Here is a 12,369-nt window from a genome sequence, read left to right as displayed (position 1 = left end):
TTTAAAGTAGTTTTCTATTTTCCACACAATCTATTGAAATATTTTAGTACAGATTGAAAATAGATATTTCAAGTTTTAAAATATTTTATTAAAGTTTTGTGTATGTCGAAGATATTTTCATTTGCATTAATTTGTTCTTTTACTTATTTGCATAATGGAAAATTACTTATTCAGTAAAAATTGTTGTTTAAAAATATAAAGAAATTATTTACAAACTGATAAATAGTTTAAAACAATTAGTATCTTATTTTTTTAAAATCAAGGTTCTTGGTAAAGACCATGCAGATGTTGCTAAACAGTTGAACAATCTGGCTCTCCTTTGTCAAAACCAGGGAAAACATGAAGAGGTGATTATCTTATACGCTGTTATTTTGCCATATGTAGGTCTTCACGACCTATTTATTTATTTATTTTTTATTACATCGTCGTCTGCTTTCAGGAGGGAATAATCATTGACTTTCCATTATCCAGTCATAATATTACCATTTCATAATTTATTCGAACTAGTGATCGTTCTTAGATAACAGTAATTAAAACGGTATACCAAACAACTGTTAGGTTAATATTCTTATTTAGTATACATAAAATTTGTTTCATACTATTATTTATGATATTCTTAGGTGTGTGCTGAATTTTTTTATTTTTATGAGTATTAAAGGTAAATCTAGAGGGAAAAAATTGTAGGCATTTTGCTGATGTAATTTTTCCTTTTTTTTACATTTTACATGTTACATAATGTATTGTCAAGTTGTAAGCTATTGAAAATATTTTATTACATTAGCTATTATTTATATTTACATAAAATTTAACCCCACCCCTTATTTATTTATTTATTTATTCTTTTGTAAGAATGTACAAAGATAGCAACAGGCATGGGTATGTGGTCACTTTGTTACCACATAGTTTTAGATAGAATTCCACATTGCACTAAATTTTGGGCCGGTGCCTTCCCAGTACAAGCTTTGCCCTCTGAATGAATTTCAGAAGGAAAATGTGACCAGCTATGTTAGCATGGAAAATGAACATTAAACAAACAAATAATTTTTATAGTAACTAATTCTTGACAATGAAACATTAATAGCATAATTTTTCATCTTTCATCAGTATTATGAATTTTTGCTTGATAGACTGATTCATCTACAAATACCATCTGATTCTGGACTGATAGTTTTATTTTCTTTGGTGAATAATATAAAATGCAAAGGGGGTTAACACTACATGTAGACAGTGGTAGTTATTGTACTATCCCGTTGTTTTATGATTAGCCTTTGAAATAATATTTTACAAAATTATTTAAAAATCATAATAGTAAACTTTGTTTTATATTTTTAGTGAAATTTTGTATTGGTTATGTTTTGTTTTATAGGTTGAGCGTTATTACCAGCGTGCATTAGAAATATACCAAAAGGAATTGGGACCAGATGATCCAAATGTAGCAAAGACTAAAAATAATTTGGTAAATATTTTGAAAATATTTTTTCACAAAATATGACTTCATTGAGTGTTGAATACTTTTTCTAAAATTTTTGCAATCCGAATCACTTTAACCCTTTATCTCTCAGTTTACTCAGTCTAATGCAATACTTATTTATTCACATTGTTTTAAATTAATCATCAAGATTTTAATGCTGTGATCATGTAAGAATATTGGGGAAAAAAACCTGTGGATGAGAAAGGGATTGAGATGATGTGGGTTCATGTGTCATGTGCAACCTTTGACTTTTTCCATCCAAATGTTTAGCCCAGTATTCTGCATTCTGTTAATTATAACTTTTTCTACTTTGAGTTCCACTGTTTAAAATATGATATTCCTTTATGTTCAAATTCCACTTAAGTCATCTGTGCCTTTCAATTTCCTTTCCAAGACTTGTTAGATAAATTAAACCACTTTATCATAGGTCACAGTCCAGTGACTGAATGAAACATGTAAAGGAAAATGAAATACTCTGTTGTTTAATAACAATTGTATATTTCTGAAAAAAAAAACAAAAAAACTGATTGACTCATAAAACATTTTGTCATTGTTAATTAATTAAAGTTGCCAAAACATCATCCATTAGGATCAAAATGTTTTTAGTTTCTTTTTCTTCCTCTACGAGTTGAGTGAACTGATTATTTCCCTGCACAATTTAGCATAGTTAGAATGTAAAGATTATTTAAGCTGGTGAAACTGTGAGTTTTTACCTTTTTTTTAACAAATACTAAGATTACCTGTAAAATATCAGATAAACTTTGGAAAACTGCCATAATGTATGAATTGAATTATCTAAAAATAGCATAGTTATACTTATATCTGAAGAAATGTATTGAAGCATATTGTAATTTCAAGTGAAAGATGATGCACTTGAGGAAATTAATGTTATTGCAGTATAATATTTTGTCCTTAGAAATGAAAGTTTGAAAAATGTTTGCTTTTAGATCTTACCAATATTTCATTAAAATTCTTCAGTGTGGTAGTAGTAAACAATTGAGTATTCTAGGTATTTTTTTAAAATTAGTTTAATTGTATCAAGTTCTTAAATTCTCTGCTTTTAAAACACTTATTATTGTAGCCATACTTTCCTCTGCTTAGGAAGAAGAAAAGTAGTTCTGAAGAACCAAACCCTTGAGACTACTTCTGGTTGTATTGATACCAGATCTAAATTAAAACTTTACATCAAAATTACATGTTGATTAATTTTCCAAGCACCAGCTTAATAATGACAATTCTTTATTATTTTCTAATTTATTTGACATGAAGACAGTGTACTTCAACAAAAACTAAAGGTTTAAAGTGATCCCAATTAAAACTTCCCTTTAAAATTTTATGTTAATTTATATTCCAAATTCCAGATTAATAATGTAAAGTTATTTTACTAAACTCTTCATTATTCTCAACATTAATTGAAATAAAGGCATTATATTTCAGTATGGTAATAAAAGGGTTAAACAACAATAAAAACAGGCATAGCTCCTAAATTAAGACTTGCTCCATGCACTTGCTTACTTTCTTGTAGAGATTTAATGTTCACAAGAATATGTCATCTTTTAAAGGTATACACTTAATTCTGTTAAATAATCAAGTACTAGATTAAAAAATTTGTTTTTTTTTATTTAAAAAAAAAAACTTTAAAAACCTGACTGTTCCTTTTTCAGGCATCAGCATACTTAAAACAAGGAAAATATAAACAAGCTGAAGTACTTTATAAAGAAGTTCTTACCAGAGCACATGAGAGAGAATTTGGAAAAGTGGATGGTAAACATTATTTTACGATTCAGTTTAAAGGGGCTGTTCCAAAGTTATTCAATTCTAATGAAATATATTGTTTCTCTAATCCTTTAAATTATTTTTGAAACTTCATACAGAACCAAAATAATCAAGATCTCTCTCTCTCTCTCTCTCTCTCATTCTTTCACACACACACACACACACACACACACACACACAAGCTTCTGCTCTCCACAAAGACACAAAGCATACACCTACTCAACACTGATCTGACAAGTAATTCAGGGTCCCTTTGCATGTATATGCAAAGGAATGGCAAAATAATAATGAGAACATTTTTTTTTCTGGTGATTTAATTGTATCTTTTCAGATGATAATAAACCAATTTGGATGCAGGCTGAAGAAAGAGAGGAAAACAAGGTTGGTTCTGCTTTTTCTTATTCCAACTAATGTTACATGCAATTGTAATTTGAATAACAATTTAGTGAGGTATATCTATATCTATAAAAGATATATATATATATATATATTACAATCCAAGTTCTTAGAATTCAGCTAGAAATTCAATCAAATAAAGCTCTTTATATTCAGAGCTGATATACTATGTTCGTTTTTTTTTTTTTTCCTTTTGACTTACAGAGTCTGGGGAAAGGGGTAGTACCTGTGGCCCTAATGGAGGTTAATGCTGTTAATGATCTTAAACTCTTGTAAGTTTACATCTACAGAAAAGCTGGGATGGAATTTTGGAGTGGGGTGTGGAGAAGACATGTTGGAAAAGAAGGACTGGGTCTAGTAGTTAGCACTAAGTGTTGGGTGCTGAACATAACAAAAGTGATAAGAGGAAAGGAGATGAGTGTGGTAGGAACACCTGAAAGATGGCATGAGCCTAGCTAGCACTGAAGAATAAAGGCCATTATATTAGTGGTAGAAGAGACAGAAGATAATGTGCTGGAGTGTGTCTGAGTGATTTTGTGCTGATCATTTTTATTGCCAATTTCCCCGAAGTTTAATTTGTTACTCAATGATTGGTTTTTATCACTGTTTTATGTTAGCAGTTACCTTACTAAGTGATTTCTATGATAATTTCATTTATCCATTATGTTATGTTGTTATGGTTACTTGTGTGCATTGCTATACATACATATAATAATATTGTTAGCAGTCTGGTGGGCATTACTTCACTGAAGAGGCTTCATAAGGCTAAACATTGTTTTGTTGTTACTGTCATTACTAAAGATAAGTTTAATTTAATATTAGTCATTGATCTAATTAAAAAAAAAATTTTAATCCAATTTGATTGAGCTTTAGAGTTGTCGCCCCTGTTTACAGCAAGCGGATTTCAATATTAGCCAGAGACTCTTGATTACTTAAAATTTCTTTGCTATCCACATTGATTTGGCAATTATTCATAGTCAGATTTTTACAATTATAACTTTACTTTTTGAAGTATAATAATAATAATGAAAAACTAATTACTACAGGACTAAGGCTATCCTGAAAAAGGGTACCAGTACTATTTCAGTGTTCAACAGCCATAAATGCACTTCACTTTTCATGTGGTTTAAATGACACATACACATGTGGTTTAAATGACACATACTCATACACATCATATACCAATAGCATTAAGTATGAGAAGTTCTTTTTGCATATAAGATTTATTGTCTTTCCCAAAAAGAAATGTTGTATAATGACTATCTAGTGTGTTGAAAACTATGAGAATTTCTTTTGACTTATCAGAATAATTATATTTATAATTATGCTCTTGATTGTATTTTTGAATGCTTTAATTTTCAGGCAAATAATAAGGATGTATCTCAACAACCAGACTTTAGTAGTTGGCTCCAAACTCAAAATGCAGAAAGGTTCGTTTCACTATATATTTGCCTTACATTTTTTACCACTAGACATCACATACCACTTGTTTTTACATGATATACTACTGTTTTTGTTTTCTCATCTCCATTGCATGTTTGTTTGGCTATTTTGCAATAGAAGAGTATTAACAATGTAACATAATTTTAAACAAGTATTTTTTCTGTTGAAAAATGTACACCATGAGTAAAACTCATAATAAACTTTCTTTTGTTTCTAAATTTTAACATTGTTTGCTATTAAAAAGAAGAGATGAAAATTCTTCTCTTAAAAATTTGTAAATTGTAGCTGAATTTAACATTTTTATGTCTGTTTTCCCATGCTGGTATGGGTCAGGTCTGCATGATCTCTTTTTCCTGCTGTCTTTTTGTCTTTAGTCATTTACTCTGCAAATTCCAACTATCTTAAGTCAATTTTTTAACTGATAAACTTTGCAAAAGAATGGTATGTATTTTGTTAAAATTCCATTTGTCAGGGAAAACATCCTGACATTTAATCAAAATGTAACCATAGAATTCAAGAAAACCTACTAATTGCTTCTACTTCAAATTTTTTGGCATTTAATCACATTAACTACACTTTTTCCATCATTCATTGGAAGGGTCCTATTTCCATTTTCCTGTTAGGTATTTTTAAGGACACAATGTTCATTTCTATGACTGGCACCCTAACTTTAACACTCATTATTCAATTAATCTTCTCCTACAAGTCTTTCTTTATATCTGTCAACTAGCAGTATCTCTCATTTCGATCTAGTTTGTTTACACTTTTTTTATAGCTTAATTCAAGCAGTCAGGACTTCATTGAGCCACCACTTAATAAAATTTTTCTTGGCTGCTGAATATGACTCTGAAAGCTCAGAAGACAGCTAGGAGTGAGAGGGATAAAGCACATTGTTAGAAAAAAACCAAAACTTTCGGGAATTTGTGCACAAATGTTTGAAAAATAGCTGTCTTAGCAAAAGTTCCTATTCATATGAGCAAAAATAAAACCAAAAATTTCCTCTAAGCAACCAACACAGAGAATATAAAAGCATTCGCTTTTTTTTTTTTTTTTTTTTGCATTAACTCTAAATAAACAGAAAAGTTTGTATATGATAAATTTTTTAACGCATTATAGTTAGCTCAAGGTAATTTCTATACTGGGTATTTTCCAGTCGAGAGAATTTTCAGTGCTTTGTATGTTCAGCAATGTTTTTACTTTTGCATATACATTTTAACTTACACATATTAAACAGATTTGATAATTTTTAATCTATCAGACTTTATATTACTATTAAATAAAGCATACTGCTTTTTTAGCTCTTCCATCTGAAAAGACTAGTATTTGCAAATAAATTACTTAGCTACACAAATTGTTTATAACAATAACAAAGTTGTAAGAAGGAAATTATAAATGTCTTGCTCAAAGTATAGCATAGTGTTATCATATGACCCTTGAGGATATATTTGATAATAATCATTTCTTTATTTTATTAACCTTAAAAAGAAAAAAAAAAATCATGTTGATTTACTTTATTGACTGACCACAAATGTGAAATGCTAGTTAGAAACAGTGTGGAGAGAGTTTATTACAAAAAGGATGAGATCAACAAACCAGTAGATGTTTATAAGTAGTTAATGATAAATAGTAATTACAAGAAAGGATCTTCATAAATTGAGGACAAGCAACCATTTAGGTGGTTGGGGGTCCTCCATGCCATTCTAGATTAGCCTGACACACTAAAGGCAAGTGTCTTCTGTTCTTACTACCAGACCACCTAGTTTTAGTATGCTTATTTTATCATTATCATGTATATTTTGATAAAACTTCCATTGCCACTGGTCTGAGAGAGATAAGAAATGAAAGAATTTGTGCTCTAATCTGATTAGTAGTACACCCTGGAATGATGTAGAGGTTTCAAAGATAACTTCCTAACATTTCTGAGTTAGACTGGTTTTCCTGCTTTGCAAACAACTTTGTTTTATGTTCTACATCAAACAAAGTGGTTAAGAACCATTCTTACTACAAGTATGTCATAAGTGGTATCTTTTCTCTTTACCATTTTTAATACTACTTTCCATTTATAATTAAATTAGTCTTTAACCTTAATATAAACCTTATACCACTTTTTCCAGCTATTGAAGTGGTAGTGATTCCAGTGAAAGTTAAATGTAGTTTAAGAAAACCAGTTGAATTGTTTAAAATCAATTGTCTAAAATACTCATATGTCTCTATTGACAATAGCATAATGCCAATCATGTAATGACTTTGTCTACATAGTGTTTTTTATATAATTGTTACTCTGTATAGGAGCTTTGGAGAAAAAATGCCATGCAGTATTTTCTCTGGCTCTTTACAATTCAACTTCACCTTTTGTCCTTCTAAAGTTGACAAAATTAAGTACCAGTCCTGTAATTGGGCTGATATAATCAAAACCCTCCCCAAAATGTCTGGCCTTGTGTCAGTGTTAATGTTACAAATGATTAGGATGGTGGATTGACAAAATCGTCAATGTCAGATTAAATGTCTTGTATTTTTTTCTAGCATTTACATTGTCAGTTCAAATTCCACGGATCAGATTTGCCTTTCAGCCCTTTACGGTTGATAACATAAAATATTGATCATTTACCTGGATTGGTGTAATTGACTAGCCCCACTGCATTCAAATTTCTGGTTTTGTTAAAAGCAATTATTATTATTTTGAAGGTAAAATACTTAGCAGTATTTCATCCATTTTATGTTCAGAGTTCAAATTCTGCCAAGGTTGACTTTGTCTTTCATCCTTTTGGGGTTGATGAAATAAGTACCAGTTATGCCCCAAATTGCAGGCCTTGTGCCTATAGTAGAAAGGATTATTGTTATTATTTCTTAAATGTTTAGCTACAAAAACATGCAATATGATGTCTGGTTCGCTGCAAATATCAAATCATAATTGAACAGTTAGGGAACAAATTTCTTCTCTCATTTACACAACTTAGTAACAATAGCGATAATGTGAAGAGAATGAAATAGTGTTTTCTTATTTTTTTTATTTTTGTTTAAATACTAATCCCAGAAGTTTTGTGGGTAAGATTGAATATTTATTTATGGAATTAGCATTAATTAGTGTTGATTACAAGACCTTCAATATTTTAATTAGAATTTTTGACAGGATGTTGCAAATTGTGTATTAGTTTTGCTTTGGAAAATGGAACTGTAAACAAACGTAGAGTTAATTTCTTCTTTACACAAAAGAAAACAAGTTTTTCCTGTTTTGTATTTTTGGTTATTTAATTTTTTTAAGAAAATATTTTCTTCATCCCTGTGCACAATTACAAGTGTGGGGGGGGGGAGTGAAATGAAATTGAACAAATTATTAATATTGGTCCATTTTATTGAGCTGGATCCTCTGACCATGCCAGCATGGAAAAACAGATGATAAAAAGATGGGAAAAAAAATATTAATATTTTTTTTAAAAAATGGAAAGAAAAAAAAAAAGCAAAGCAGCAAGTAAGCATTTATCTCATAGCTCTGAGACTAGCGAAAATGTTTTCTTGCAGTTGGAAATAAAGAAGTTGGATTATAATTCATATTTTATTCAAACTTCTGTCTGATTTGCTTTCTAGAATCTCAGAGCAATGTGACACCATAAGACACCAAAGGTATTTTTTTAATTTTAAAATTAAAGTTTAATTACTATATATATATATATATAAATATATATATATATATATATATATATATATAAATATATATATATATATATATATATATATATATATATATATATGTGTGTGTATGTGTGTGTGTGTGTATATATTTATATATATATATGTATATGTGTATATGTATATATGTGTATGTGTATATATATATATGTATGTATATATATGTATATATGTATGTATATATGTATGTATGTATATGTATGTATGTATGTATGTATGTGTATATACATATACACACACACACACACGTATACATTTTTAAAATTCAACTCTTTATTTTAATTATTGTTACTTTTCTTTATTTGGTCAAGGGGGAATGTTTGGGGGGATTTTTTCTCCTTTTTTAAAGTTTTTTTTAAAAAAATACATTTATGCTATAAGCATTAGTTAATATCAAGCTTTAATTATGATTAACTGTAACAGTTTAAATTTACTTGTTTTGTTTCTTACTATTTCTAACCAATCTCAGAACAGAATAGGTTCCAAGCAGCAATAAGTAGACTTCTGATTTTCATCAGTGATTAATCATAATCCCATCCCTCCCTCCATCCAAAAAAAAAAATAATAAAAAGCGTTTTATACCTATAGCAACTGTTGGTCCATTGCAAGCACTCATAAAACATGCACAGATATCTTTAATTTCTGATTGCAAATTACTAATCATCATTGCTTCAATATAAAATGTTTTTATTGAAACTATTACATCCGTTATGAAATTACTAAAACTTTTTTTTTTCCAATTGTTTGTTACAACACTGCTGCTGTTATTTATCTTCTGCTTACCTTTTTTTTTTTTCATTGTTCTTTGACATATCTGGGTTGATTACAACTTGCTTTTAATTATTTGTTTGCCAAATTAATTGGGAAATATTTTAGCAAGTTCATTGACTGATATCACAATAGGAAATCAGGAATCTTCAGCAGCACTACTACATCCAGTTTTGAATGAAATTTTATAAAGGTCTAAGAAAACATACAAATATTTCTGTTGAAGATAATGCTTAATTCTGGGTTCAGGTTTTGCATTGTTAGATATCTTAGTAGTCAGGAAAATATGTCTTCATAATCACAAGAACTGTGCTTACCAGTGGTAACAATTAAATTTAATGTTTAGGCAGCCACACTGTTTTAACTAAATGTTAGAAAATGAGAATAATTTGTGCAAAACTGATTCTCAGAATTTCAATTGTTGTGTAAGTGAGCCCATTGTTTTTTCTGAAAGGAGTAACAGATGATAGATGCTATCCCATGTTTAACATGAAACTCAAATGATCGAGTATAAAACTAGGTCATTTTTTTTTTAATAACGAGCTTGTATTGTTATTGCAATCAAGCTTTTATCAAATTTTTGAACTCTGTGAAACATCTTGCACATGCAACCCCAAAATTCCAAACATTACATCTAACCTAAGCAAAGCAGATTAGCTGCAGTGTTGAGCTTTGTCTGTTAAGGGTAGTGTGGGGGAGTACATTCAATTACTTTAACAATGATGTTACTACATGAGACATGTAATATTTTCCAAAGTTAGCAATTTGCTTCAAAAAACTGTTTTCAGACAATTAAGAAATGTTCAAAGTGCAACCAGAATTGACTGATTTCTAAGAAACCATTTCCCAGGGATGTTTCCATGGATGGATGAACAATTGGAAGCAATTAATAATTGTGAAAGACGCAGGATTAGAATTCAGTTCACAATAAAATTCCCTGCATTATTCTTGTTTCATGGCAGACATCAAAAAATTCAATATTAGCATAAGTACTGTTTTTTAAAATATACATGATACATCTGAATATACCAATAAGACTTGCTGTTGTTGAAATATATAATTTATGCAGAACAATTGTGGTAGAACAATTACAAGAAATATGAAAGTTGTTCCATTTTGAAAGTTATTCCTAAATGGAAATAACATGTCTGAAAGATTGTATTATACAATCTGAGTTTGATCCTTATAACTACAGACATTATGTATTATGTGATAGTCTGTTTAATTTAATGTGACAGGTTGAAAATGTGTGCATCTTTGCTCCAGCATTGAGTCCTTGGCTGCATGAAGAGTGTGCAGTTATAAAATCAGGTGGAGCACAAACTCCAATGCCCAGCATATAGAAATGATTGTAGCACACTATTTGATTTCAAGAATCCATTAATATTTAGAAGGCTCACAAATAGTTTATGCTGAGAGTTTTTCAAATAACTTATATTTATTATAGTGGGAGGGACAGAGCTTGGAATCACTCTTAAATTTGAAACCTTGTCTTGACCAAATAAAGGATGTGACATGCATGAGTGGTTTGCATGGATAAATGTCAATTGCTTAGTTCTTTTTAATAGTTTGAAATATATTTTTATGTTACACTATTGACAACAATGATAGCAACAAAAACAATAATTACATACCTAAGTACCTTTATTATTTATGACATTGAGTGTGAGGTTGGTTATGTAGTATATATTGTTAGTTTATTACAGATGATTAGTTTAATGGAAGAAGTATGCATGTAAGCATTAGTTGTAAGAGAATAGGAAATGGAGTGAAGAGTTTCTTTTCTGTTTTCATTATGGACTTGGCTTTCTGTAGACATTTTAGCAATCTCTAAAATTTCTTCATTTACTAATGTAGTTAAGGTTACCTCTTTAGATTTTCTTTTATTGGGTAATTGTTCACATTAGACACCTTCTCCAACAATCTTTGACAACATGTTTGAATTTGCAGAGTCATTCCATTCATACCAGCATGGAAAAACCCAAATAAAAATGTTTAAACGAAGACCTCTTAGTGGAGGCAGATTTTGTTTATGTACTTTCTGAACTTGATTTTTTTGCTTTCAGGCTCAGATATTATTCTTTATTCTTCTTTTCCACTATATCTAAACTTATTTCTATCACCCTATCTTCATCGCATTATATTCATTAAACACACATATCCCTTATTTTAACTGCACATCATTCTTACTGATCCATATATAGTGTCCATACTTCATAACTGTAATTTCCTTCATTTATATTTTTGCTGTTTTTGCTTTTGTTTCATTACTATTCCATTTTCAAAAGTCAGAACTAGTACTCAAAAGGTTAGAAGTTCAAATCCTGTCGCCAACAAAGTGCTGTACCCATGCCAATAAGAGTTTTCTTTCAAACAGCATTTTCTTACATGTTATAAACTGGCATCACATGAAAGTGCATCTCTCTGTTGTGGCTGCAGGCAACACTGAAATATTCAGTGGGTTTATTAGTAGCTAGCAGTGAGGAGTTCAATTCCTATTGATAGATCTTGAGTGAACTCAAACCAAACTTACTTGTCCTAGTCTTCACATGGAGCTCTTATGATGCAATGTTTTGCAGAACTTCCCATGTAATTCCATTCTAGAACTCTGAAAACCTCTGCTTTTATTCTCTTACTCTTACTTTATGTTTCATTTATCATAATCACTTATAGATAGTCTTGAGAAAGTTGTCTACATTTCATTAAGCTTTCGTATTTAGTTGTAGAATATTCTTAATTATGAATTTGTTTTGAATACCATAAATAAACAAATAAAAAAATGTTTGTAGGTTAATTTCTGTTTCACTATTTTATCACAGTGATAAGAG

General features: G+C 29.6%; 1 protein-coding gene across 50 annotated transcripts in view; it reads left to right on the top strand.

Moving 5' to 3' along the window:
• LOC106867804 (kinesin light chain) overlaps positions 1-12,369 on the top strand; it is a 124,799-nt gene that overhangs the window by 87,772 nt on the left and 24,658 nt on the right. For 25 of the 50 annotated variants that reach the window (XM_089365145.1, XM_089365135.1, XM_089365158.1 and 22 more), the window contains 5 exons: positions 264-347; positions 1,367-1,456; positions 3,136-3,235; positions 3,579-3,628; positions 5,006-5,073. In XM_089365145.1, coding sequence (XP_089221271.1) covers positions 264-347; positions 1,367-1,456; positions 3,136-3,235; positions 3,579-3,628; positions 5,006-5,073 — 392 coding nt within the window. Of the gene's footprint in view, positions 1-263; positions 348-1,366; positions 1,457-3,135; positions 3,236-3,578; positions 3,629-5,005; positions 5,074-8,671; positions 8,708-12,330 lie in introns of all 50 variants that reach the window. The other 25 variants (XM_089365126.1, XM_089365151.1, XM_089365125.1 and 22 more) reach the window with 2 other exon arrangements.

This window comes from Octopus bimaculoides, chromosome Z, assembly GCF_046866305.1.
Source record: "Octopus bimaculoides isolate indiv1 chromosome Z, ASM4686630v1, whole genome shotgun sequence".
Classification (NCBI taxonomy): Eukaryota; Metazoa; Mollusca; class Cephalopoda; order Octopoda; family Octopodidae; genus Octopus; species Octopus bimaculoides.
The sequence above is the reverse complement of the archived record's forward strand: the minus strand, read 5'-3'. Positions and strand labels throughout refer to the sequence as shown.